A 24,903-nucleotide genomic window follows, 5' to 3' on the forward strand; every position below is an offset into this window, starting at 1 on the left:
GACAGCTGGGATAGTCTCCAGCACGCCCCACAACCGTTATGAGGATAAGTGCATCAGAAAATGGATATATATATATATATGTATGTGTGTGTGTGTGTGTGTGTTGTTTTCACAATGCTCAAGTGAAAAGAGGATTCAAATGTCAGCATTTTATTTTATTTTATTTCAAAACGTAGAGATACGTTTTTGGATTCTCTGCGCATGTAGCAGAAGATAAGAAAAAGCTGCACAGTGGGCTATGCCCCATTTCATATCATCAGAGTGAAGCATGCGTCTCCCGGAGCAAAGTAATCTACTATGGCTCCTAAATACGCCCCAAGTTTGCGCTCTCGTTTGGCTCCTTTTTTGCTTTCCTTACAGATAGGTTTTGTAGTTGTGTATTACTTCTACATTGAGATTGAAATCAATGTGAATGGGATTAAATTCAGCAATTTTTATCCAGGTGAGTAACATCTTGTAAAATATTGTGATGTTAAATCTCACCAGTAAACAAATGGAAACGTACATCAATCAGATGCTTTATTTTGGATGGCTAACTTCAGCAGACAAATGCTGCAAAATGATGCAACCCCTTGCGGTAGACGCTGCAGTGCTTCTCAACTACACAGTCAGACTTTTTCTTAATTTGACACATTGATTTGCAGGCCACATCAAGAAAGAAAAATATCTGAACAATGGAGTTATTACAGTACTGAAAAAAATATGTGTTAACTTCTTAATTCCGTATCAATGCAAGTCATGACTGTGTATTGATTATTTAAATGTAGATGGAAGATGGCTCTGCCCTTGTGGCCTTTACCTCAAGATGTAGTGGACCAGTACAATACTGGCAACTTCAATAATGGTGGGGGCCAGCATTTTTCTTCAATGTCACTGGGGGTGGGGGCAAATAGGACCATACACTTCCTAACCAGATGTATGACACAAAAAAATACTATTTATAATCCGAACTAAATAAGTGCATATGTGCAAAATCCATTCTCTTAATATATTTCATTTTTGACGGTACATTTTTTACTGCATGTATGAAAGATTCCCGATTTTTTTGGGGGGGGGGGTCAATTAAGGGGGCACTCAGAATGAGGTCCCAGTGGTAGGCTCCTTATGTTGTGGCCGTGTTGCAAAGGGGCCTGATATTCAAAAAGTATTTTAAAAAATGTCTCTTTTTTTCAGCGTTCCGGGATTTGAATGTGATGGTCTTCTTGGGTTTTGGCTTCTTGAGCACCTTTTTAGTACGCTATGGGTTCAGCGGCTCAGGGTTCAACCTGCTTATAGCTGTCATTGGCACCCAGTGGGCACTCCTACTCAATGGCTTTGAGTCCTGGTATTATAGAGGGAAGATTCGGATTGACCTGAATAGGTACTGTATGACATTTTATTTCTCCATCTATTCTCTTGCACATACTTGCTGGTTGAGAAATACAATGAGCATTTGAACATACTGCACGTAGCTTGGTGGTTGCTGAGATGTGCACAGCCTCGGTTCTCATCTCAATTGGTGCTGTGCAAGGAAAAACAAATCCTGTCCACTTAATTCTCATGGCCCTGCTGGAGGTATTTGGCTTTGTCCTGAATGAGTGGCTCCTGCAGACTTTGCTACCGGTAAGTAAGCTTTTGTTTTATTGGCTTAACGATGAGACCTTTAAAAATTGGGCCATCGTAAATCATAGGCTCATCGACTTTTTGGAATGGATTCACAACATGTTTGTTGATCACAGGTACGGCGGTTGAACTTCATCATGGTGCTTCACATCTTTGGAGCTTTCTTTGGTCTTGTGCTGACATGGATCCTCTATCGGAAAGAATCATTTCAGGGATTCGAGAAGGAAAAACTTGACCGCAAAACAGGATTGTTCTCCATGTTAGGTGTGTAGCGAGTCGTGCGTGTCTTTAATTTCAACCTTCAAATGCTGTTTTAAATGCAAATCCTCTGGAAGCATGGATTCATGAAGACACTGTTGCCCAGTGGTGAAGAATCCCAAGTTCTGACTGAAGGCCTTTGATCTTTGAGCAAAGTACTGAGTTGAATTTCACTGAATCCAAATTTCCTGCAATTATTAAACAAGGAAAGCTTCCATGTTAAGTGACAGAATTGACATAATACAAAATCTGCAGGTTATAAAACACAACATTTCAAAACACATCTTGCAGCATAATCTTGTTTCAAGTAACAAGAATTTACACAAATTCAGACACTCGTTTCTACTGTATTTTACCATGCACACGGTACATAAATTAATGCGGCGCTATTGAGGCCACAGACTATTGAGGCCACACAACTGCTCTTAAACATACACGCAATTACATTTCCATTACATGCATGATCCGAACCGCTAATACAAAGTATATAAATATGCATGACCATTCTAGGCTATAACAAAATGTACTTCTTTTCCAAAGTAAATTAGCAATCAACAGTTGCACCAAATATTGACAAAATAGGAAGTGAACAAGATGATGCAGGATGTTGTCAAGGATCAGGAGGCAGACCTAGGGAACTTTGTGTGTGCACTTTTTTCTTTTAGGTTGGGGAGCATGATTAACCTAGGACCTAGGTGATACGTTGTTGTTCAGTCAACATTTCCGAAAACTTCCATCCATTTGAAACCATACTACTGAGTTTTGGGTTAAATGTCGAGACATGCAGGGAAAAACAAATGTTGCTCACACCCACAAGAGTCAGCGGTTATTATCACTTTTTTCCTTCTCACCCCCACCCCACACCCTAAATATTAACAATATTCCGGTTCTACAGGTACTGTGTTTCTCTGGATGTTTTGGCCCAGTTTTAACTCTATCCTCATAGAAGAGAGGTTGTCGGCAGTGTGCAGCACCTACCTGGCCCTGGCTGTTAGTGCTGTAGCATCTGTTGCGATATCTGCGCTCTTCAGTCCAAAGGGAAAAGTCAATCCAGTACGTTGAAGCGATTGTTTGGACCGATTAGATTGAGAGGCATTGAGCTTATGGTGCCACTCTCCTATTAGGCCCATTTTCAGTCATGCATTCTTGCTGGGGGTGTCGCTGTCGGGGTTTCCATGCCAGCGATACGTTACCCGTGGGAGGCCATGACAACTGGACTGGCCGCAGCTGCTGTGTCAACCGTTGGATTCCAATACCTCAAGGTGGTGGTCGATGCATGAGTGTGTCAGTTTATCATCAATCTACATTCAAACCGTGTCTTACCAACCAGAACCACATGTTGTTTGCTTTCGAGTGCCATGACACCTGCAGTGTTCTGAGCACACACGGACTCCCTGGTCTACTGGGATGGCTGATACATCTCCTCCTGCAGATCCAACAGTGTGATGATCACACAATGTAAAAAGGCTTTGTTAAAATGGCAGATTTTTGACAATCAGCAACATGCCGCTGTGTAACTAGTCTTTCATTTACAGGGCGATCCGGTTCGCCGTATTTCACATTTATGCCCTCCTCATCACCCTAGCTACAAGCCTGACCATGGGATTCCTAACAGGTATGATTAAGGAAAAAAATGTTGGTTTGGTAACATTTTTCAGGATTGTAAAATACCGGTATGATCACAGAGCAAGAATGGGAATATTCAAACAAGAAATCCAGTATCTGAATGTCAGTCACTTCTTCTAAATTGGTGTCCCTCTGGATATGTTCAAAGGAGTACTACTAAAATGGGACATCTGGAGACCACCCCAAGATAAAAAATGTTTTGATGATCAAGCTTTCTGGAAGGTAGGAGAACATCTTCAACAACAAGAAATGTCTGCTATGAAAAAATTTTCATTTGTAGAACCTCAAAGACAAATTTTAAAAAATGATGTTTTGCAGTTTGAGCATCTTGCAGTTCGCAAATAATCTGAGGAGTCTGACCCTGGAGGTGTACACAAGCTTTACACAAGACAAATGCAAAACATGTCCTGCTCAGAATGATTGTTTAATTATACCATGGAAGCCAAAAACTGGCCCCATTTCACAAAAGTAAGAAATGGATGCACATAGTAAGTAAATCTACCGGACAGTTGTGAAAAAATGTTGACCTCAATTAAGCTATGCAAAACCATAATTACTTTACAATAAATCTGCATGACGAGATTCAGAACTCAGTGTTATTCAGTGAGAGACAATCTCAAATGGTGAGTTCTCTCAGAATGCATTTTCATGGCAATTGCCTCAGTTAAGTCTTTTTATACATCATCACAAAATGTGTTTTTTTCACTTTGCTTACGGGTTACAGTACATAAAATGAAGGGAGAACATAAGCATACCCACACGAGGCTTGGACGTAGACTTCCCAAAATAAATGTCTTACACAAACGTTTTATACTTATCTTCAACAGCACAGCTGCCCGGGGGGCAGATACACATTGTCAAAATGTGCCACATTCCAAAACGGTCAATCTGTGAATGATTCTACGATTTGTGCTTGGTTAGGAGTTAGCCTTTTAAAACAGCAACAAAAATATAAATTAAAACAAGTCAATCCTGCACGCTACAAAGGCTACATATAAAGTGATGAAGAACCACTGAAGCCTGAAGCATATTGTCCGAAACAACAAAGAAAGCAGTCTAACAATGATGGACAGACACACTTGGGAGTCGGTTATTGCCACAGATCCTCTGTACGTCCAAACTTGAACACCAGGGCCCTGAATACAAATAAAGGAGTGTGATGTCAATTATTTTGCCAAACACAAGACAAAAAATCCCTTCGGCCTCTTCACTTACGCGAAGAAAATGAATGCATTCTGGAAGAAAATGGCAATTCCAGGGTACACGATAGGATTCTCTGGGGAGAGAGAGAGAGAACCCACCCCGCAAAACAGCTTAATTATTTTGATTACATTTATTTGGATATCTATTTTTTTTTCTGTCACAGTAGATGTGCAATCAGTTATCACAACATTGTGCAAGAAAATTCATGAACATAGCACACTGCGAATGACTCTGTTGCTTGAAGTTACAAATGACTCAAATCAGAACAAAATGTAGCAGCTACTTACTAGGCACTACAAAACCTCCAAAGAGGATCCACATGGAGGCAATGAGGGATCCAAAAGACAGCATGAAGCCAATGAAGAGCCACACGCGAGAACCTGCAGAGAGAGATAAGAAAGGGTTAGCTACTGCTTGACTGTTCTTTATTACGTTGTACTGGAACGCGAGGACTGTCATCAAATCAACGGCTGATACGCAAGATAAACATGCATAGAGTTCCGGATCTGCTACGTTAGACATGCATCATTTCAAGAGTTCGAGTACAGTTAAGCATGTCATCCGGTGCTGCTGAAATAGCTGTACATAAACAAAACTGGATTTTAAAATATTCTGTTATGGCTGACACTAAAGCGGCATTATACTGAGACGTTCATATTTTGTTGCCCCAAAATACCACAGCAATGACCAAAAAAGGAATTCGTCTGACGTCAATTCAGTGCCAAGCAATGTCATTCTCATATTTTGATAAAGCTCTTGTACTGGATTTCTTCGACCGAGCAGGTATACGTAATGAAGTTTCTGGTGAATGTGTATTAACTCAATATAGCCATGCACATACCTGTCTGCCCCATGCAGCCTTCACTGTAGCTGTCACCTCTCACTTGGCCATTTGACACAGCATTTATCCTAAAACGAACCAAATTCAAACACAGTGTTAGCAACAACAGCTTAATGTGTATGTTTTGTTTCTTGTTTGACAGACTGACACACGCGGATCATGTGACTGACATTATATATGAAACTAGACCATCAAGTAGACGACTGCAAGCGGCATGTCTGAACACTTCATTAAGCGGGTTGATTTTTAAATAGCTTGAAAGTTTAAGTCCAGAAATTAGGATTGCTAGTTGTCGAAAAGCAAGTCCAATGTACTGTCACTTGTTCAAAATAATGACTTCATGGCGCTACTAGAATATGAGGAGTCGTGAAGTCATGAGAGTCAGTAAGACAAGCAGTTGGTGTGTACTAGAGATGTGCATGTCTTTTCCTGAGGCTGATGAAATATGATACACTGCCAACAATATATTCAGAAGACGTGCAAAGCGGGGTCCTACATGAAAGCTTTTTTGTGCGGTGTCTTGACATGTTGTGGTGGCCCTGCCAGAACCGGCACTGGACCTGCATATTCATGATATACTAAGATAAGTTGGAATGATTATTTCACATTTAGTAGCGTTATACTGTATTAATTAAGCCTTAATACTACTTCTGTGCACTTACTTTGCTTTGCATATACAGTATATATATATATATATATATATATATATATATATATTTTTTTTTGGCTGTATAATATCGAACTCATTATTGAACATTTGTTGGTTTTTGACTTTATACCATGTTCAGGGCATCCCTTGTGGAAGGATTTAACCTGACTCCCAAAAATATGTGCAGAGCGTGGTAGGTAAGAAGACTGATCAATGGATAAAACTCAAAATTTTGATGATCAAATACAGTATTACAAAAATGCAAGACTGTGCTGATTTGATCAGATTGATGTATGAAATTTGTCCTGGCCCGGTCGCGCCAGTTTCAGTGAACTTCAGGTGGCCAGACACAGTCACGTAATGGCCGCAGGCGACTCGGCCACTGTTATGCCGACGCCAGACTTACATGAATGTCGTCTGATTTTGAGCCAACAGACTTGTCGCAGACAAACGTAGTGTCTTGTAGCTGACACACCGACGCCAATGGACTGAATCTCAGGCTTACTGACATGAAGATGATTTGAGATGCAACAAGGGATCAAACCCACTACATTTTTGGTCACAGGAGTGTCAATTAAACATGACATGATTAAACATGATAATATCAATAGCGACAAAAAATGTTGGAAAACGTATCAGTGAGTCGAAAACTGGTAAATATTGCATATCAGAGTTTTTTTTTTTTTAAATGATTAACTGACACATGTAGCCTTTATCGCCACATCCAAAGTGTTTATAGCATGTAGCTTTACAAACTACCAAATGTGGGTTTAGCATTCATGTTGAGTGTTTTCATTCATTTTGCAAGTGTACAAAAATTGAATTGCTGAGAAAAAAATATTCACTGTTTTAACAAGTTGTATAGCAGACCAAATACTGGTAATACTAAAGATATCAGACTAGTGTTTGTAAAGCAGGACTTACATCAGAAAAGCCACCGTTGCGATGACTCCACATGTGTGATAAGAATGGGGAAATTCCTCTTGAGCAGGATACTTCACTGCTGCATCGATGATGATCCACCAACCAGTGAAGAACTGGCAAAGACATCATAAAAGATGAGGTGCGTCAGGACTGGTGTTCAAAATATAAAATTCAATTTCAATACAAACTAGAGATGTCAAAAGTAATCATTTAATCAACAAATAATAGATTCAAATTAAACAACTATTTTAATAATTTAGTAATCGTTACGAGCCGTCATATAACTTAAAAATTGTCGGAATTCTCAGACTCAGATTCAGTGGAAATTATTCTCCGATTTATATGGTTCTTCATGAAAGCAGACATATTCTCTTTTGTCAAAATAAGACAAACATCTGCTTTTACTCAGGAAAACAATGACGGAAACAGTAACTGAATCAGTAACAATCAATTGATCCTTGAGGTTTGCCAGCAAGGACAACAAATGCATGATCGGCGCAGCCAGCGCATAATGGTCACCGCCCTCTCTTTTTTCTTTTGATCTAATAAAAATTATTTTTCAAACCTCCGGCCAAGGTTTTCTTACTCATTCATCACTGGCGGTAACATTCAATTCACAATTAGGGTTTTGAAAATGTTCTTCTTTCAATTATCATCAGTGCCTTTTTGTGTCTTTTGTAATTGAATTGTGGGCTTTTTACTTCGCAAAATGTTTGGGATATTTGGCTCGATATTAAAATACAGTATATACCATAGTGCCTCTTGTCTACCCATTGCCCGCACCCCTTTCTCTGTTGCAGTGCAGGTGTGCTAGGAAAGAGGCGGACACCTATGTCAGTGATTAACCAGTGTGCCATGGCACATTTGTGTGCCACGAGAGATCCTCAGAAACTATCCAATGTCAATTTGACAAATAATAAATTATGTTCTACTCTACAAAAATGTTTTTGTTAACTCTCATAACAAAAGGCAAATCAATAAAATGCTCATCCACTTGATGAGAGAAGATATTGGTATTTTTGTTCTCAAAATTCAACAGTGTGTCTTGTAATTCGGTGCGCCCGAAGTATGGATTGATGTTGGCTTTTCAGTTCACCATCTTTAATTCAAATCCCCTCCTATTAGGTTTGCGTTGTCATTCTTACTCGCATCTCATGGGTAGCAGACATTTTTTTGTTTTCATCATCCTTTCTGTCTAAGAATCATGGGAAATGTAGTACTACTAGCCTAATGCTGTGGTTAGCTGAGTGTTTCTGGCTGCGCGTTTCCAATGTTGCAATGTGGGATAACAACATTGCGGTCTGTGGGACTGAGCAGTAAAGGCAAAGTTCAATTCCGTTCCTATTCCTTTTCACATTCATGTATGTGTTCTCATTCCCAATACACATCTAAATCGCTACCAGGGGTGTTTTCTTCTTAACTAGAACTCAAGATTACCTCCTGCTTTCGTGTCTATGAATCATGGGAAACGTAGCCGCACTGGCCTTGTGCTACGGTCACCAACGTTAGCTGATTTTTGATGGCGGCATATTTTAAATCTTAGAATGTGCGACAGGACGGGTGCGAGGTAAATGACACAGCTAGCTTCCAATCACTGCCAGGACCAAGCATAAAAGGTTGGATAATGGTGAGTGCATTGAAATAGGTTGAACTATCAGCCAAGATAGCATTTATTATCAGCCCGAGAAATAACACAACCACCGATCACAAGATTTGACTATGTTCAAACCTTTTTGTTATTTGTTGGAGGATACCCTCTTAAACTCAAAGCAATCCCTGTGTCATTTCATGGCGAACAAAAGCAGGCAAGACACGTGTGGCTACCCATTATTTTGTTTGCGGTGTTAAACTAGCTCAAGAACGCAAAATCTATCAAACATATGGTACAATTAGAATAAACTATTAAACATACAATACTTCACAATAATAATGGGCCTTATAAGCCCTAGCACTCTATGTATGAAAATATTTTAAATTAGACCCTTTCATTGATACTGTGCCTAATACGATGCACCTAATGGTTCATCAAATTCGGTACATAATTAACCTGTTTGTCCACTTTTAGTGAATTTGTTTTGTTAAGTGGTGCTCTGATATTTTTTCCGTTACGTCTTTGCTCAATAAAGGTTAGGAAACACAAATCTAAACCATGATCGCCGACTCGGTGTGTCTGGGCTGTAATCCCCCCGCCCAATAGCACCCAACTCCACTTCCACGTCTGCAAATATTGAAGTTGGGGAAAACCTTTAGGTTTTTGACACTGAAAACGTTGACCATGTGACAGTCTCAACAGGATGAAATGGCACGATATAATGCTAACCAAAACACACTAGAATTCAGTCAGCGTGATGGAGCCCTGAAAACAACACCCACATTAATAAATATATTGCTACATATATTTATTATGTAGCTACGTTTCCCATGATTCATTTTAATGCACAGTGTGCATTAAAATAAAACGAGAAATACCAGAACCCCAGCAGCTATCGATGCGACGGTGTTTCTTTTTTCACTCCAGTCCACATTGCAGTCGCATTCTCCGCACCGAATCCCGTCCAGTAATCCTGACATGGCTCTGAGGAAGGAAGGAAGTACGGCACGTCAAACAACTTACATCCAAACACGTTGCAGAAAATCCCTCAATGTAAAGCCAATTTCTCTGGGAGAATTGTGGATTTTGACCACACGTGAAATTAAAACTAAACAAAAACAAGCAACGTTAGTACCTAACTGCTATATGGGGATGATGCTCAACTTGTAGGGACTAACAACTGCGTGATCCTTATTGTGAAACTGAAATTGGCAACTGTTAAAACACACATTTCATAACAAATCCTCGAGATGTATACCAATAACGACATGATACACATAATCGGTTAGAGAGTGGAAATAATCACGATTGTGTCGTAGCATTCTTTTGTTCCTCGCTTTGATAATAGCAAACATTTCCTCTAAGGTGCCTTGTCACAAGAGACTTCGCTGAAAACGACTGCAAAAACCACAAGACAGCGACGATGCTACCGAAAAATGTATACAACCGTGATGTTTACACACCCTAATGTCGTTTTCAAAGTAGCAACTACCGCTTATTTTCGTTTCTTGATGTGGACCCCTTGGATCAGGCCGACTTTGCTTCCGAGAGCTCGGTCATGCGCATGCGCAGTTCGCCTACACAGTTGAGAGGAACATAAGCAGCTATTGATATTGATGCATTCAAGGGTTACGGGACAATAGAATTTATTGCTTATTTTATATTTTACAGTGCTTTAATCGTATATAAGCATAGCTATTACTATCACGCTATTACTAGACACATTTCCATGATCATTAAAAATTTTAATCTATCACCACTAATGTTTCATTTCCGGTTTCGTCTGTTTTAAAATAATATAATATGCATTACTTTCGTGGAGTGGCCATTGTATATCCAACCTAAAGCTTCAAAAGGGAGTCTCTTTGTGCACTCATGTACGATCTTCTGATATCATGTTTCTTTTGGCTGTGGTATTTGCCAGCTTTAAAGAGCTTTGTATTTGAAACGTCATGTGAGTCACATGTGGACCTCAGCACCCGCTTCTAAACACAACAGTGCTCGCAAAGACCAGATAACAAAGCAATCAATAAATTACAAATATATACTCCGCGGTAAAGTACGTACAGCCTGACAAAGGCAGATATATGGATCGTTGTCGACATAATATATAATCCATGGTAATTCGTTTTTAAACTGTACAAAATATTGCCATTTACTTAATACAGTACCACCAAACCTAAACTTTTGATTTTTATTGTTTCACATATAATACTGACAGAATGTTATTGAACAATATTAAAAGTCGTAAACTGTTACGTCCATAGATAGGGGTTTTGTGACTTGCTGAAGGAAACATTTGCTTGCACTCAAGATGCAAACTAACTGGTCTCCACCCTTTGATCCCGTAGGCCAATTTTTCCCGTTTAGAATTTGGATTAGATAACCTTAATTTGTCCCATAATGGCGAATTGTGCAATTATTATGTATGTGTCTCTTATCTCATGCACCCATTTTACATAAGATCGTCACAGCATACCGCTAAATAAAATGAGGATGTCTCAATTTACTCACAGATTCACTTACTCACTGTGAAATCTGGGTCTTTTTAATGCATTCACCGACAGCAAAAGCTGTAGATGTCAAAGATCCATTTTTACTCAGCTGGCCGTGAATAAATTCACTCATTCACTGCCACTGACAGCTATAAGTCAAAAATCTATTTTTACTTGGCTGCTGCCAGTGAATGACAAAACTGAACTCAAAGCTGATGTAATCACAAAGCCATTACTTTTTCTGTTGTATGAATTGTGGATACATAGAGTTATTGTCCCCTCTGCATGGTCTGCCATCATGTAGAACATTTCATTCTTCTGCCTTTCATGAAACATGCTGGTGTAGATGAACAACAAATAATCAATCGTAATCTCTGAACATGAACTGATGAAGCCTGCAAGGATGAGAGGCAAAATGGCTTCTAAAAAAACATTAACAGGCAAGTTGCAGTGGATTCAACGACCAGAGAATTCAATGACATGGACAAATGAGTATATTCACAACCAACAGGGGAACCATTTTCTTTTTTTATTGTGTTAGTCAGAATACAGGTGAGAATCCTGGATGAAAGAAGATAAATCGTGGTGACAGACATAACCAAAACATTGCATCTTGATTTTAATATGAAATGTAATTTCCACAGCAGTTGTAGTTTAAGTAATGCTGCCAACTAATATCAGGGCGATTCATGTCCAAACATGCCATTATATAACTGAGAACATTGCAATCACGTGGGAAAAGATAAGCGTGATCTTTGTTTTGGACAATGATCTTAAAAAACTTGAAGAAATTGCAATGCAACACATATGGACAGACCGATGACTCCGAGGTATCCGATGTAGCCATAGGCACCATTCATTCTCTTAGCAGGATCTGTTATAAAACACACAGAATTTCACATTTTAATTGACTTCTTTTTTTTAAACTTTACTGGTGGAACAATGACTATGAGAAGGGATGAAGGGTCTTATGCACCAAAACATTAAAGTCACTTTTTGTAATAGTAGGTTTTATTTGGGTTTGTATTCTGAACTTTTACTCAATGAATTACCATGTCAAGTTTAGTCTTCAGCCAGTTTGAGAAAGTATATACAGGTGGGTGGCAAAAATGAGAATATTGTGGGAAAGTCAATTTATTTCAATAATTTGTTTCAGAAAGTTAAACTGGAATCTTGAAGTAGTGCACCACAGACAAAGTGAAATATTTCAAGCCTTTATTTGTTTCAATTTGAGGAATATGGCAGAAGGACGCGAACATGAAAAAAATCCACTAATTCACAAATTTCATGCGACCTACAAAAAGCCATCAATAACTGATTACATCATGTGCAGCAGAAGCACAGCCACATACCCAACGCGTGGTCAAGGAAAAACAATGTACGACAATATCATTGTAGTCTGTGAGTACCAAGAGGGACAAAACAGCCAGCTTCTAATACCTGCCAGCATGGAGCCGAAAGGAGGAGGCGTGGAGAATGGGGAGCAAGGAAGTTGGCCGATCTGGTGAGTGGCCTGACTTATTTACAGATGACCAACTGCCAACCAAGACAGCATTAAAATGTAAATACGACCAAATAAAATACTTCCCAAGAACACTGTCTGATTTATACCAGCTTTTTACACTGTCACTATCCCGTGTTTAAGGTAGGGATACAGGAGGTGGGAAAACAAAGCTGAGAATCAACTGAATGAAGTTTACAAGGGTTGATGTACACTTGGCTGAAACCAATTTTAACTGAAAAAAACAGCGATGCCCGAAATGAGGGTTGAAGTCATGACGTTCAGAATACAAATCTGACGAGCGACCTACTGCGAAAATGAGGCCGAAGTGACGGTAAAATTAGCGAATGAAAGACGAGAATGCTCAATTCAAAACCAAGGCTCACATTTTTTAATGCCAGGTTTACTGCAACAGTGAAGATTGTTTCATTAAAAAAAAAAACAACTTGAAAATATCAGTTTAAAAGCACATTGGTAAAGACTTCCATGCCCCGTATGAGGGTTGAACTCATGACCTTCAGATTATGAGACTGACGCACTACCTACTGCGCTAACGAGGCCACATGATGAGCAAAAGTAATGAATGTAAGGTGATATGGATGAAGGAGAAGGGAAAGTGAAATGGAGAAGTGACTCTATGGGCCAGACGCGTGCTCATGTCCAAGTGGCGAAAAACATTTTTCATTGAAGAGGTTAGGGAAAAGACTGCCATGCCCGTATGAGGGTTGAATTCATGACCTTCAGATTATGAGACAGACGCACCACCTACTGCGCTAACGAGGCCACATGGTTAGCAAAAGTAACGAATGTAAGACGATATGGATGAAGGAGAAGGGAAAGTAAAATGGAGAATTGACTCTATGGGCCAGACGTGTGCTCATGTCCAAGTGGCGAAAAACACTTTTCATTGAAGAGGTTCGGGAAAAGACTGCCATGCCCGTATGAGGGTTGTACTCATGACCTTCAGATTATGAGACTGGCACGCTACCTCCTGCACTAACGAGGACACATGGTTCGCAAAAGTAACGAATGTAAGGCAATATGGATCAAGGAGAAGGGAACGAGAACTGACTCAATGAGCCAGACACGTGTTCGTGTGCAAGTGGCGAAAACCAATTTTAACTGAAGAGGTTTGGGAGAAGACTGCCATGCCCCGTATGAGGGTTGAACTCATGACCGTCAGATTGTGAGACTGATGCACTACATACTGCGCTAACAAGGCCACATGGTTATCATAAGTAACGAATGTAAGGCAAAATGGATCAAGGAGAAGGGAACGAGCAGAGTCAATGAGCCAGGCACCTGTTTGTGTGCAAGTGGTGAAAAACAATTTTTCCTGAAGAGGTTTGGGAAAAGACTGCCATGCCCCGTATGAGGGTTGAACTCATGACCTTCAGATTATGAGACTGACACGCTACCTACTGCGCTAACGAGGCCACATGATTAGCAAAAGTAATGAATGTAAGGCGATTTGGATGAAGGAGAAGGGGAAAGTGAAATGGAGAAGTGACTCTATGGGCCAGATGCATGCTCATGTCCAAGTGGCGAAAAACATTTTTCATTGAAGAGGTTCGGGAAAAGACCGCCATGCCCCGTATGAGGGTTGAACTCATGACCTTCAGATTATGAGACTGACGCTCTACCTACTGCGCTAACGAGGCCACATGGTTATCATAAGTAACGAATGTAAGGCAATATGGATCAAGGAGAAGGGAACGAGCAGAGTCAATGAGCCAGGCACCTGTTTGTGTGCAAGTGGCGAAAAACAATTTTTCCTGAAGAGGTTTGGGAAAAGACTGCCATGCCCCGTATGAGGATTGAACTCATGACCTTCAGATTATGAGACTGACACACTACCTACTGCGCTAACGAGGCCACATGATTAGCAAAAGTAATGAATGTAAGGCGATATGGATGAAGGAGAAGGGAAAGTGACAAAGAAGTGACTCTATGGGCCAGACGCGTGCTCATGTCCAAGTGGCGAAAAACATTTTTCATTGAAGAGGTTCGGGAAAAGACTGCCATGCCCCGTATGAGGGTTGAACTCATGACCTTCAGATTATGAGACTGACGCGCTACCTACTGCGCTAACGAGGCCACATGGTTATCATAAGTAACGAATGTAAGCAAATATGGATCAAGGAGAAGGGAACGAGCAGAGTCAATGAGCCAGGCACCTGTTTGTGTGCAAGTGGCGAAAAACAATTTTTCCTGAAGAGGTTTGGGAAAAGACTGCCATGCCCCGTATGAGGGTTGAACTCATGACCTTCAGATTATGAGACTGACACGCTACCTACTGCGCTAACGAGGCCACATGATTAGCAAAAGTAATGAATGTAAGGCGATTTGGATGAAGGAGAAGGGGAAAGTGAAATGGAGAAGTGACTCTATGGGCCAGACGCGTGCTCATGTCCAAGTGGCGAAAAACATTTTTCATTGAAGAGGTTCGGGAAAAGACCGCCATGCCCCGTATGAGGGTTGAACTCATGACCTTCAGATTATGAGACTGACGCGCTACCTACTGCGCTAACGAGGCCACATGGTTATCATAAGTAACGAATGTAAGGCAATATGGATCAAGGAGAAGGGAACGAGCAGAGTCAATGAGCCAGGCACCTGTTTGTGTGCAAGTGGCGAAAAACAATTTTTCCTGAAGAGGTTTGGGAAAAGACTGCCATGCCCCGTATGAGGGATGAACTCATGACCTTCAGATTAAGAGACTGACACGCTACCTACTGCGCTAACGAGGCCACATGATTAGCAAAAGTAAAGAATGTAAGGCGATTTTGATGAAGGAGAAGGGGAAAGTGAAATGGAGAAGTGACTCTATGGGCCAGATGCGTGCTCATGTCCAAGTGGCGAAAAACATTTTTCATTGAAGAGGTTCGGGAAAAGACCGCCATGCCCCGTATGAGGGTTGAACTCATGACCTTCAGATTATGAGACTGACGCGCTACCTACTGCGCTAACGAGGCCACATGGTTATCATAAGTAACGACTGTAAGGCAATATGGATCAAGGAGAAGGGAACGAGCAGAGTCAATGAGCCAGGCACCTGTTTGTGTGCAAGTGGCGAAAAACAATTTTTCCTGAAGAGGTTTGGGAAAAGACTGCCATGCCCCGTATGAGGATTGAACTCATGACCTTCAGATTATGAGACTGACACGCTACCTACTGCGCTAACGAGGCCACATGATTAGCAAAAGTAATGAATGTAAGGCGATATGGATGAAGGAGAAGGGAAAGTGAAAGAAGTGACTCTATGGGCCAGACGCGTGCTCATGTCCAAGTGGCGAAAAACATTTTTCATTGAAGAGGTTCGGGAAAAGACTGCCATGCCCCGTATGAGGGTTGAACTCATGACCTTCAGATTATGAGACTGACGCGCTACCTACTGCGCTAACGAGGCCACATGGTTATCATAAGTAACGAATGTAAGCAAATATGGATCAAGGAGAAGGGAACGAGCAGAGTCAATGAGCCAGGCACCTGTTTGTGTGCAAGTGGCGAAAAACAATTTTTCCTGAAGAGGTTTGGGAAAAGACTGCCATGCCCCGTATGAGGGTTGAACTCATGACCTTCAGATTATGAGACTGACACACTACCTACTGCGCTAACGAGGCCACATGATTAGCAAAAGTAATGAATGTAAGGCGATTTGGATGAAGGAGAAGGGGAAAGTGAAATGGAGAAGTGACTCTATGGGCCAGACGCGTGCTCATGTCCAAGTGGCGAAAAACATTTTTCATTGAAGAGGTTAGGGAAAAAACTGCCATGCCCCGTATGAGGGTTGAACTCATGACCTTCAGATTATGAGACTGACGCGCTACCTACTGCTCTAACGAGGCCACATGATTAGCAACAGTAACGAATGTAAGGCGATATGGATGAAGGAGAAGGGAAAGGAAAATGGAGAATTGACTCTGTGGGCCAGACGCGTGCTCATGTCCAAGTGGCGAAAAACATTTTTCATTGAAGAGGTTCGGGAAAAAACTGCCATGCCCCGTATGAGGGTTGAACTCATGACCTTCAGATTATGAGACTGACGCGCTACCTACTGCGCTAACGAGGCCATATGTTTAGCATAAGTAACGAATGTAAGGCAATATGGATCAAGGAGAAGGGAACGAGCAGAGTCAATGAGCCAGGCACCTGTTTGTGTGCAAGTGGCGAAAAACAATTTTTCCTGAAGAGGTTTGGGAAAAGACTGCCATGCCCCGTATGAGGGTTGAACTCATGACCTTCAGATTATGAGACTGACACGCTACCTACTGCGCTAACGAGGCCACATGATTAGCAAAAGTAATGAATGTAAGGCGATATGGATGAAGGAGAAGGGAAAGTGACAAAGAAGTGACTCTATGGGCCAGACGCGTGCTCATGTCCAAGTGGCGAAAAACATTTTTCATTGAAGAGGTTCGGGAAAAGACTGCCATGCCCCGTATGAGGGTTGAACTCATGACCTTCAGATTATGAGACTGACGCGCTACCTACTGCGCTAACGAGGCCACATGGTTATCATAAGTAACGAATGTAAGGCAATATGGATCAAGGAGAAGGGAACGAGCAGAGTCAATGAGCCAGGCACCTGTTTGTGTGCAAGTGGCGAAAAACAATTTTTCCTGAAGAGGTTTGGGAAAAGACTGCCATGCCGCGTATGAGGGTTGAACTCATGACCTTCAGATTATGAGACTGACACGCTACCTACTGCGCTAACAAGGCCACATGGTTAGCAAAAGTAATGAATGTAAGGCGATTTGGATGAAGGAGAAGGGGAAAGTGAAATGGAGAAGTGACTCTATGGGCCAGACGCGTGCTCATGTCCAAGTGGCGAAAAACATTTTTCATTGAAGAGGTTGGGGAAAAGACTGCCATGCCCCGTATGAGGGTTGAACTCATGACCTTCAGATTATGAGACTGACACGCTACCTACTGCGCTAACGAGGCCACATGGTTATCATAAGTAACGAATGTAAGGCAATATGGATCAAGGAGAAGGGAACAAGCAGAGTCAATGAGCCAGGTACCTGTTTGTGTGCAAGTGGCGAAAAACAATTTTTCCTGAAGAGGTTTGGGAAAAGACTGCCATGCCCCGTATGAGGGATGAACTCATGACCTTCAGATTAAGAGACTGACACGCTACCTACTGCGCTAACGAGGCCACATGATTAGCAAAAGTAATGAACGTAAGGCGATATGGATGAAGGAGAAGGGAAAGTGAAAGAAGTGACTCTATGGGCCAGACGCGTGCTCATGTCCAAGTGGCGAAAAACATTTTTCATTGAAGAGGTTCGGGAAAAGACCGCCATGCCCCGTATGAGGGTTGAACTCATGACCTTCAGATTATGAGACTGACGCGCTACCTACTGCGCTAACGAGGCCACATGGTTATCATAAGTAACGAATGTAAGGCAATATGGATCAAGGAGAAGGGAACGAGCAGAGTCAATGAGCCAGGCACCTGTTTGTGTGCAAGTGGCGAAAAACAATTTTTCCTGAAGAGGTTTGGGAAAAGACTGCCATGCCCCGTATGAGGATTGAACTCATGACCTTCAGATTATGAGACTGACACGCTACCTACTGCGCTAACGAGGCCACATGATTAGCAAAAGTAATGAATGTAAGGCGATATGGATGAAGGAGAAGGGAAAGTGACAAAAAAGTGACTCTATGGGCCAGACGCGTGCTCATGTCCAAGTGGCGAAAAACATTTTTCATTGAAGAGGTTCGGGAAAAGACTGCCATGCCCCGTATGAGGGTTGAACTCATGACCTTCAGATTATGAGACTGACGCGCTACCTACTGCGCTAACGAGGCCACATGGTTATCATAAGTAACGAATGTAAGCAAATATGGATCAAGGAGAAGGGAACGAGCAGAGTGAATGAGCCAGGCACCTGTTTGTGTGCAAGTGGCGAAAAACAATTTTTCCTGAAGAGGTTTGGGAAAAGACTGCCATGCCCCGTATGAGGGTTGAACTCATGACCTTCAGATTATGAGACTGACACGCTACCTACTGCGCTAACGAGGCCACATGATTAGCAAAAGTAATGAATGTAAGGCGATTTGGATGAAGGAGAAGGGGAAAGTGAAATGGAGAAGTGACTCTATGGGCCAGACGCGTGCTCATGTCCAAGTGGCGAAAAACATTTTTCATTGAAGAGGTTCGGGAAAAGACCGCCATGCCCCGTATGAGGGTTGAACTCATGACCTTCAGATTATGAGACTGACGCGCTACCTACTGCGCTAACATGGTTATCATAAGTAACGAATGTAAGGCAATATGGATCAAGGAGAAGGGAACGAGCAGAGTCAATGAGCCAGGCACCTGTTTGTGTGCAAGTGGCGAAAAACAATTTTTCCTGAAGAGGTTTGGGAAAAGACTGCCATGCCCCGTATGAGGGATGAACTCATGACCTTCAGATTAAGAGACTGACACGCTACCTACTGCGCTAACGAGGCCACATGATTAGCAAAAGTAAAGAATGTAAGGCGATTTTGATGAAGGAGAAGGGGAAAGTGAAATGGAGAAGTGACTCTATGGGCCAGATGCGTGCTCATGTCCAAGTGGCGAAAAACATTTTTCATTGAAGAGGTTCGGGAAAAGACCGCCATGCCCCGTATGAGGGTTGAACTCATGACCTTCAGATTATGAGACTGACGCGCTACCTACTGCGCTAACGAGGCCACATGGTTATCATAAGTAACGACTGTAAGGCAATATGGATCAAGGAGAAGGGAACGAGCAGAGTCAATGAGCCAGGCACCTGTTTGTGTGCAAGTGGCGAAAAACAATTTTTCCTGAAGAGGTTTGGGAAAAGACTGCCATGCCCCGTATGAGGATTGAACTCATGACCTTCAGATTATGAGACTGACACGCTACCTACTGCGCTAACGAGGCCACATGATTAGCAAAAGTAATGAATGTAAGGCGATATGGATGAAGGAGAAGGGAAAGTGAAAGAAGTGACTCTATGGGCCAGACGCGTGCTCATGTCCAAGTGGCGAAAAACATTTTTCATTGAAGAGGTTCGGGAAAAGACTGCCATGCCCCATATGAGGGTTGAACTCATGACCTTCAGATTATGAGACTGACGCGCTACCTACTGCGCTAACGAGGCCACATGGTTATCATAAGTAACGAATGTAAGCAAATATGGATCAAGGAGAAGGGAACGAGCAGAGTCAATGAGCCAGGCACCTGTTTGTGTGCAAGTGGCGAAAAACAATTTTTCCTGAAGAGGTTTGGGAAAAGACTGCCATGCCCCGTATGAGGGTTGAACTCATGACCTTCAGATTATGAGACTGACACGCTACCTACTGCGCTAACGAGGCCACATGATTAGCAAAAGTAATGAATGTAAGGCGATTTGGATGAAGGAGAAGGGGAAAGTGAAATGGAGAAGTGACTCTATGGGCCAGACGCGTGCTCATGTCCAAGTGGCGAAAAACATTTTTCATTGAAGAGGTTAGGGAAAAAACTGCCATGCCCCGTATGAGGGTTGAACTCATGACCTTCAGATTATGAGACTGACGCACTACCTACTGCTCTAACGAGGCCACATGATTAGCAACAGTAACGAATGTAAGGCGATATGGATGAAGGAGAAGGGAAAGGAAAATGGAGAATTGACTCTGTGGGCCAGACGCGTGCTCATGTCCAAGTGGCGAAAAACATTTTTCATTGAAGAGGTTCGGGAAAAAACTGCCATGCCCCGTATGAGGGTTGAACTCATGACCTTCAGATTATGAGACTGACGCGCTACCTACTGCGCTAACGAGGCCATATGTTTAGCATAAGTAACAAATGTAAGGCAATATGGATCAAGGAGAAGGGAACGAGGTGTGAGTCAATGAGCCAGACACGTGTGCAAGTGGCGAAAAACAATTTTTCCTGAAGAGGTTTGGGAAAATACTGCCATGCGCCGTATGAGGGTTGAACTCATGACCTTCAGATTATGAGACTGACGCACTACCCACTGCGCTAAGGAGGCTACATGGTTAGCAAAAGTAACGAATGTAAGGTGATATGGATGAAGGGGAAGGGGAAAGTGAAATGGAGAATTGACTCTATGGGCCAGATGCAGGCTCATGTCCAAGTGGCGAAAAAAAATTTTCATTGAAGAGGTTAGGGAAAAAATTGCCATGCCCCGTATGAGGGTTGAACTCATGACCTTCAGATTATGAGACTGACGCGCTACCTACTGCGTTAACGAGGCCATATGGTGAGCATAAGTAAGAAATGTAAGGTGATATGGATCAAGGAGAAGGGAACGAGGTGTGAGTGAGCCAGACACGTGTGCAAGTGGCGAAAAACTATTTTTCCTGAAGAGGTTTGGGAAAAGACTGCCATGCCCCGTATGAGGGTTGAACTCATGACCTTCAGATTATGAGACTGATGCACTACCTACTGTGCTAACGAGGCCACATGTTCACAAACGTATAGAATGTAAGGCAATATGAAGGAGGAGGGAAAGGCAAGCGCAGAATTGACTCAATGGGCCAGACGCGTGCTCATGTCCAAGTGGCGAAAAAACATTTTTCATTGAAGAGGTTCGGGAAAAGACTGCCATGCCCCGTATGAGGGTTGAACTCATGACCTTCAGATTATGAGACTGACACGCTACCTACTCGCTAACGAGGCCACACGATTAGCAAAAGTAATGAACGTAAGGCGATATGGATGAAGGAGAAGGGGAATGAAATGGAGAAGTGACTCTATGGGCCAGACGCGTGCTCATGTCCAAGTGGCGAAAAACGTTTTTCATTGAAGAGGTTAGGGAAAAGACTGCCATGCCCCGTATGAGGGTTGAACTCATGACCTTCAGATTATGAGACTGACGCGCTACCTACTGCGCTAACGAGGCCACATGGTTAGCAAAAGTAACGAATGTAAGACGATATGGATGAAGGAGAAGGGAAAGTAAAATGGAGAATTGACTCTGTGGGCCAGACGTGTGCTCATGTCCAAGTGGCGAAAAACACTTTTTATTGAAGAGGTTCGGGAAAAGACTGCCATGCCCGTATGAGGGTTGTACTCATGACCTTCAGATTATGAGACTGATGCACTACCTACTGCACTAACGAAGCCACATGTACACAAAAGTATCGAATGTAAGGCAATATGCATCAAGGAGAAGGAAACGAGAATGGGCCATTCACATGTTCATGTCCAAGTGGCGAAAACCAACTTTAACTGAAGACGTTTGGGAAAAGACTGCTATGCCCCACATGAGGATCGAACTCATGACCAACCAACCAAGTCTGATTAAAGACACACCAAACAGCTGCCTGAACACACATCGATGGATCGTCAAAAAATTGACTCTGTTTTTCAAACTCTCACTCTCTTGTATTTAAGCAGGTTGACTTTTGTGATATCCCAGTATTCTTTCAGACTCTGGTACAGGGCTGTCTTCATCTGGTCCTTGAGATGTCTCCCCCAACATACAACTAAAACAAGCTGGACAGGGGCTCTCAAGGACCAGACTTGGGCACATGTGCTCTGGGACCTTGATTTTCAAATAAAACGCAAAACATACTTTCTTCTGAAAAGAGGATTTGGGACCACTTGCCAACATACATTGTACTTTTTCTTATTACCACAGATGCTTCTGATGTTGCTTTTGGTTCAAGAGTAGCACGGCATGTTCTTTCGCTGTCGCCCATGTCGTGTCGACATCTGTATGTGGTGGTTCTTGATGAATTGACACCAGCCTCAGTCTGCTCCTTATGAAGCACCCAAAGATTTCTGATTCACCGTTGCTGCGATCATTCGTGTCACTTGTATACCTTTTCCGGCCACATTTCCTACTTATTCTTAACTCATTTGATACCAAAATGTAAAATTACATTATTGGTGTTTTGTTATTAAATATAAATGAATAGGCTTCGCGCTGCTCCTCAGTAAGTATCAAGGCTTTGGGAATTATTTCACTGTAATAAATCACCATTAAATGGCAGCAGTGACTTTGGTCAGATCTTGGGCCGCACGTTGTGTGAGTGTGCGTGTGTATTCAGTACAGCGATCCAACACGCATGGCGATGTGGTGTTCAATAGCAGTGTCGTGGTGAAAACATGAATAAAGTTCAACGTTCATGAAAAGTTCATGCATAGTTCATGCATCAGTGCTGTGTTTTGTTTTTTTGCAATAAACTGTTATTTTGCAACCAACATTTTTTGTGTTATGTTACTTAGTTGGAAAATCTTTAATTTGTTTAGATATTTGAGGTACTGTATCACAATTGCAAAAACATTGCACCTTCTGCTTGAAATTCATCCTTTCACAAAAAGCTCTTTTTCTCTGAATGTTTGGGGAAAATTTGTATTTTCCAGAAACTTACCAATGTTCAACTGCTGTCTGCTAAACAATGGTAAAAGGTTGAATTTGACTTTTTTTTCGAATGAAAGAAAAGGGTTAAGGCTTGCTTGTATAGCTACAAAACTCAATTTTCTGTAAACCTTCAAAAATTTGTCAAAATGATCACAAACATCCATTTTCTAATCCGCTTATCTTCACAAGGATTGCGGGTGTGCTGGAGCCAATCCCAGCTGTCTTCAGGCAGTAGGCTGGGCACACCCTGAACTAGTTATCAGCCAATCGCAGGGCACACAGACGAACAACCATTTGTGCTCCCAATCACGCCAAGGGACAATTTAGAGTGTTCCATTAACCTGCTGTGTATGTTTTTGGAATGTGGGAGGAAACCGCAGTACCCGGAGAAAACCCACGCAAGCACAGGGAGAACATGCAAACATCACACAGGAAGGCCAAATCTGGAATAGAACCCATGACCTCTGCACTCTGAAGTTGAACCCCTCTTTCGCTATTTAGAGTTAGATGGCTGACAAGATTGGGACATAGGGTTCTTTGTCATGATCGTGTAACTTTGTGAACACCATTTTGTGAAACACCAGATTTTTAATTGTTGTATTTTTCTGCCAAGATGATCAAAAACAAAACTATTAAAGTCTTGAAATAGTTCACTTTTTGTGTTGTGAACTAGTATTGATCCATTTTTTGAAGCAAAGTTTGGAAATAAATAGACATTCCCTCGATATTATTTTTTCTTGGTGCCTGCATCAATGCTGTGATCTTGAGGTCAAATTGACGTGTTTGATCCTTATTTTATAGAACAAACGTCAGTCTTACCTCCAGTATAATAACCCCAGGCATAGGAAAACCGACTGGTCACCCAAATGGCTCCTAGTACTGACGCTGATAACTGAGGATCGAGAAACAGCAAAAAGATTCTTATCATACAGGTAATTAAAAATGTGCTTCGTCATTGTGACAGTGCTTTTGGCTCCCGAGGGTGGTACCGTTATCATTATATTCATGTCAAAGAGCCAAGATAACTTTTGCCCATTCTACAAGGCTAACGTTTTGAGAAACCATTCTGACAAATATAATAAATGAATTAAAATAAAACATACCGGATAGACGAGGGCAGCGATGGTCTGGAAAACAAGCCACTGAGGATACACCTCAAGAGTGTTCTGATGGGCTCTCTGGATGCAGTTGAAAACTTGCTCCTTGTCACTGTACATTGTTGGATACTGTACAATATACGTGACAATTATTTTATTGGAAAATAAACACACATCGATTCTTCAAAAAAAACAAGCAACACGTGCAAAGTCTGTTGTTATTCGCTCAACACAGTCCATTGAAATGAAAACACCACTACCTTAACGCCATACTTCTTCCTGGCAGCTCCAACTTTGACAGCTAGATAAGCCAGCATTATCCAACTGTAAAGGTAAATGAATATGACATATCCAAAATCGGAGGGCAAAACAGTCAGAATGTCCATCTCTGAGCAATTGTTAGCTTCGTTGCCAAGTCGTACAGAAAAGATCCGAGACTGGGAGTAAATGAACAATTATCGCGCTCACGCAGCTATTTGAGTCGGTTATACAAATAATCGCGAGATCAGACATAACCTTTGGATTGCCTGTGAACATAGCGCGCAGCGTACTTTGTGCCTAAAATATCGCGAGGGATCAGCATAGTTTGCCTTATCGCGAGATTTCCATCGACAATATAATGGCACCACCCTTATTTTGTGGTTTGTCCAAGCCGCTCAGACACGTCTTGTGACGTTTACATTCCTCACATTATTAGGTGAATTCAAGGATTGCACAATATCGTGATCTTTGCTCGCGTTTAATGACTTGAACAGTTCAGAACTTCCTGTTCACACAGCACT

General features: G+C 41.9%; 3 protein-coding genes and 31 non-coding genes across 34 annotated transcripts; 1 reads left to right on the forward strand and 33 right to left on the reverse strand.

The window, feature by feature from the left end:
• Nucleotides 1-200: 200 nt before the first annotated feature.
• On the forward strand, nucleotides 201-4,447 carry rhd (Rh blood group, D antigen). The gene is made up of 10 exons (XM_086127502.1): nucleotides 201-442; nucleotides 1,174-1,360; nucleotides 1,452-1,602; nucleotides 1,719-1,866; nucleotides 2,756-2,913; nucleotides 2,985-3,122; nucleotides 3,191-3,318; nucleotides 3,396-3,475; nucleotides 3,635-3,708; nucleotides 3,805-4,447. The coding sequence occupies exons 1-10, from the start codon at nucleotides 298-300 to the stop codon at nucleotides 3,829-3,831; spliced, it is 1,236 nt and encodes a 411-aa protein (XP_085983628.1). The 5' UTR covers nucleotides 201-297; the 3' UTR covers nucleotides 3,832-4,447.
• On the reverse strand, nucleotides 4,430-10,292 carry tmem50a (transmembrane protein 50A). Its single transcript, XM_086127504.1, has 7 exons — nucleotides 10,158-10,292; nucleotides 9,573-9,678; nucleotides 7,104-7,216; nucleotides 5,531-5,598; nucleotides 4,977-5,069; nucleotides 4,702-4,762; nucleotides 4,430-4,622 (listed from the first exon to the last, which is right to left on the reverse strand). Exons 2-7 carry the CDS (start codon nucleotides 9,672-9,674, stop codon nucleotides 4,577-4,579), a joined length of 483 nt encoding a protein of 160 aa, XP_085983630.1. The 5' UTR covers nucleotides 9,675-9,678; nucleotides 10,158-10,292; the 3' UTR covers nucleotides 4,430-4,576.
• A 1,411-nt stretch (nucleotides 10,293-11,703) lies between these two features.
• mgst3b (microsomal glutathione S-transferase 3b) lies at nucleotides 11,704-24,686 on the reverse strand. The gene is made up of 4 exons (XM_086126948.1): nucleotides 24,382-24,686; nucleotides 24,128-24,250; nucleotides 23,844-23,916; nucleotides 11,704-12,063 (listed from the first exon to the last, which is right to left on the reverse strand). The coding sequence occupies exons 1-4, from the start codon at nucleotides 24,505-24,507 to the stop codon at nucleotides 11,963-11,965; spliced, it is 423 nt and encodes a 140-aa protein (XP_085983074.1). The 5' UTR covers nucleotides 24,508-24,686; the 3' UTR covers nucleotides 11,704-11,962.
• trnam-cau (transfer RNA methionine (anticodon CAU)) lies at nucleotides 13,178-13,250 on the reverse strand. Its single transcript has one exon. It is a non-coding gene; the product is annotated as a tRNA-Met (tRNA).
• Nucleotides 14,054-14,126, reverse strand: trnam-cau (transfer RNA methionine (anticodon CAU)). Its single transcript has one exon. It is a non-coding gene; the product is annotated as a tRNA-Met (tRNA).
• trnam-cau (transfer RNA methionine (anticodon CAU)) lies at nucleotides 14,279-14,351 on the reverse strand. The gene has a single exon. It is a non-coding gene; the product is annotated as a tRNA-Met (tRNA).
• Nucleotides 14,493-14,565, reverse strand: trnam-cau (transfer RNA methionine (anticodon CAU)). The gene has a single exon. It is a non-coding gene; the product is annotated as a tRNA-Met (tRNA).
• trnam-cau (transfer RNA methionine (anticodon CAU)) lies at nucleotides 14,715-14,787 on the reverse strand. The gene has a single exon. It is a non-coding gene; the product is annotated as a tRNA-Met (tRNA).
• On the reverse strand, nucleotides 14,929-15,001 carry trnam-cau (transfer RNA methionine (anticodon CAU)). The gene has a single exon. It is a non-coding gene; the product is annotated as a tRNA-Met (tRNA).
• trnam-cau (transfer RNA methionine (anticodon CAU)) lies at nucleotides 15,154-15,226 on the reverse strand. Its single transcript has one exon. It is a non-coding gene; the product is annotated as a tRNA-Met (tRNA).
• trnak-cuu (transfer RNA lysine (anticodon CUU)) lies at nucleotides 15,368-15,440 on the reverse strand. The gene has a single exon. It is a non-coding gene; the product is annotated as a tRNA-Lys (tRNA).
• Nucleotides 15,593-15,665, reverse strand: trnam-cau (transfer RNA methionine (anticodon CAU)). The gene has a single exon. It is a non-coding gene; the product is annotated as a tRNA-Met (tRNA).
• trnam-cau (transfer RNA methionine (anticodon CAU)) lies at nucleotides 15,807-15,879 on the reverse strand. Its single transcript has one exon. It is a non-coding gene; the product is annotated as a tRNA-Met (tRNA).
• trnam-cau (transfer RNA methionine (anticodon CAU)) lies at nucleotides 16,027-16,099 on the reverse strand. The gene has a single exon. It is a non-coding gene; the product is annotated as a tRNA-Met (tRNA).
• On the reverse strand, nucleotides 16,241-16,313 carry trnam-cau (transfer RNA methionine (anticodon CAU)). The gene has a single exon. It is a non-coding gene; the product is annotated as a tRNA-Met (tRNA).
• On the reverse strand, nucleotides 16,466-16,538 carry trnam-cau (transfer RNA methionine (anticodon CAU)). Its single transcript has one exon. It is a non-coding gene; the product is annotated as a tRNA-Met (tRNA).
• trnam-cau (transfer RNA methionine (anticodon CAU)) lies at nucleotides 16,690-16,762 on the reverse strand. The gene has a single exon. It is a non-coding gene; the product is annotated as a tRNA-Met (tRNA).
• trnam-cau (transfer RNA methionine (anticodon CAU)) lies at nucleotides 16,904-16,976 on the reverse strand. Its single transcript has one exon. It is a non-coding gene; the product is annotated as a tRNA-Met (tRNA).
• Nucleotides 17,126-17,198, reverse strand: trnam-cau (transfer RNA methionine (anticodon CAU)). The gene has a single exon. It is a non-coding gene; the product is annotated as a tRNA-Met (tRNA).
• trnam-cau (transfer RNA methionine (anticodon CAU)) lies at nucleotides 17,565-17,637 on the reverse strand. The gene has a single exon. It is a non-coding gene; the product is annotated as a tRNA-Met (tRNA).
• trnak-cuu (transfer RNA lysine (anticodon CUU)) lies at nucleotides 17,779-17,851 on the reverse strand. Its single transcript has one exon. It is a non-coding gene; the product is annotated as a tRNA-Lys (tRNA).
• trnam-cau (transfer RNA methionine (anticodon CAU)) lies at nucleotides 17,999-18,071 on the reverse strand. The gene has a single exon. It is a non-coding gene; the product is annotated as a tRNA-Met (tRNA).
• Nucleotides 18,213-18,285, reverse strand: trnam-cau (transfer RNA methionine (anticodon CAU)). Its single transcript has one exon. It is a non-coding gene; the product is annotated as a tRNA-Met (tRNA).
• On the reverse strand, nucleotides 18,435-18,507 carry trnam-cau (transfer RNA methionine (anticodon CAU)). The gene has a single exon. It is a non-coding gene; the product is annotated as a tRNA-Met (tRNA).
• On the reverse strand, nucleotides 18,649-18,721 carry trnam-cau (transfer RNA methionine (anticodon CAU)). The gene has a single exon. It is a non-coding gene; the product is annotated as a tRNA-Met (tRNA).
• On the reverse strand, nucleotides 19,080-19,152 carry trnak-cuu (transfer RNA lysine (anticodon CUU)). Its single transcript has one exon. It is a non-coding gene; the product is annotated as a tRNA-Lys (tRNA).
• trnam-cau (transfer RNA methionine (anticodon CAU)) lies at nucleotides 19,305-19,377 on the reverse strand. Its single transcript has one exon. It is a non-coding gene; the product is annotated as a tRNA-Met (tRNA).
• On the reverse strand, nucleotides 19,519-19,591 carry trnam-cau (transfer RNA methionine (anticodon CAU)). Its single transcript has one exon. It is a non-coding gene; the product is annotated as a tRNA-Met (tRNA).
• trnam-cau (transfer RNA methionine (anticodon CAU)) lies at nucleotides 19,739-19,811 on the reverse strand. Its single transcript has one exon. It is a non-coding gene; the product is annotated as a tRNA-Met (tRNA).
• trnam-cau (transfer RNA methionine (anticodon CAU)) lies at nucleotides 19,953-20,025 on the reverse strand. Its single transcript has one exon. It is a non-coding gene; the product is annotated as a tRNA-Met (tRNA).
• On the reverse strand, nucleotides 20,402-20,474 carry trnam-cau (transfer RNA methionine (anticodon CAU)). The gene has a single exon. It is a non-coding gene; the product is annotated as a tRNA-Met (tRNA).
• Nucleotides 20,837-20,909, reverse strand: trnam-cau (transfer RNA methionine (anticodon CAU)). The gene has a single exon. It is a non-coding gene; the product is annotated as a tRNA-Met (tRNA).
• On the reverse strand, nucleotides 21,043-21,115 carry trnam-cau (transfer RNA methionine (anticodon CAU)). The gene has a single exon. It is a non-coding gene; the product is annotated as a tRNA-Met (tRNA).
• On the reverse strand, nucleotides 21,485-21,557 carry trnam-cau (transfer RNA methionine (anticodon CAU)). The gene has a single exon. It is a non-coding gene; the product is annotated as a tRNA-Met (tRNA).
• Nucleotides 24,687-24,903: the final 217 nt, after the last annotated feature.

Source organism: Hippocampus guttulatus, chromosome 13 (genome assembly GCF_054856545.1).
Source record: "Hippocampus guttulatus isolate MCC_2025c chromosome 13, RoL_Hgut_1.0, whole genome shotgun sequence".
In the NCBI taxonomy this organism is placed as follows: domain Eukaryota; kingdom Metazoa; phylum Chordata; class Actinopteri; order Syngnathiformes; family Syngnathidae; genus Hippocampus; species Hippocampus guttulatus.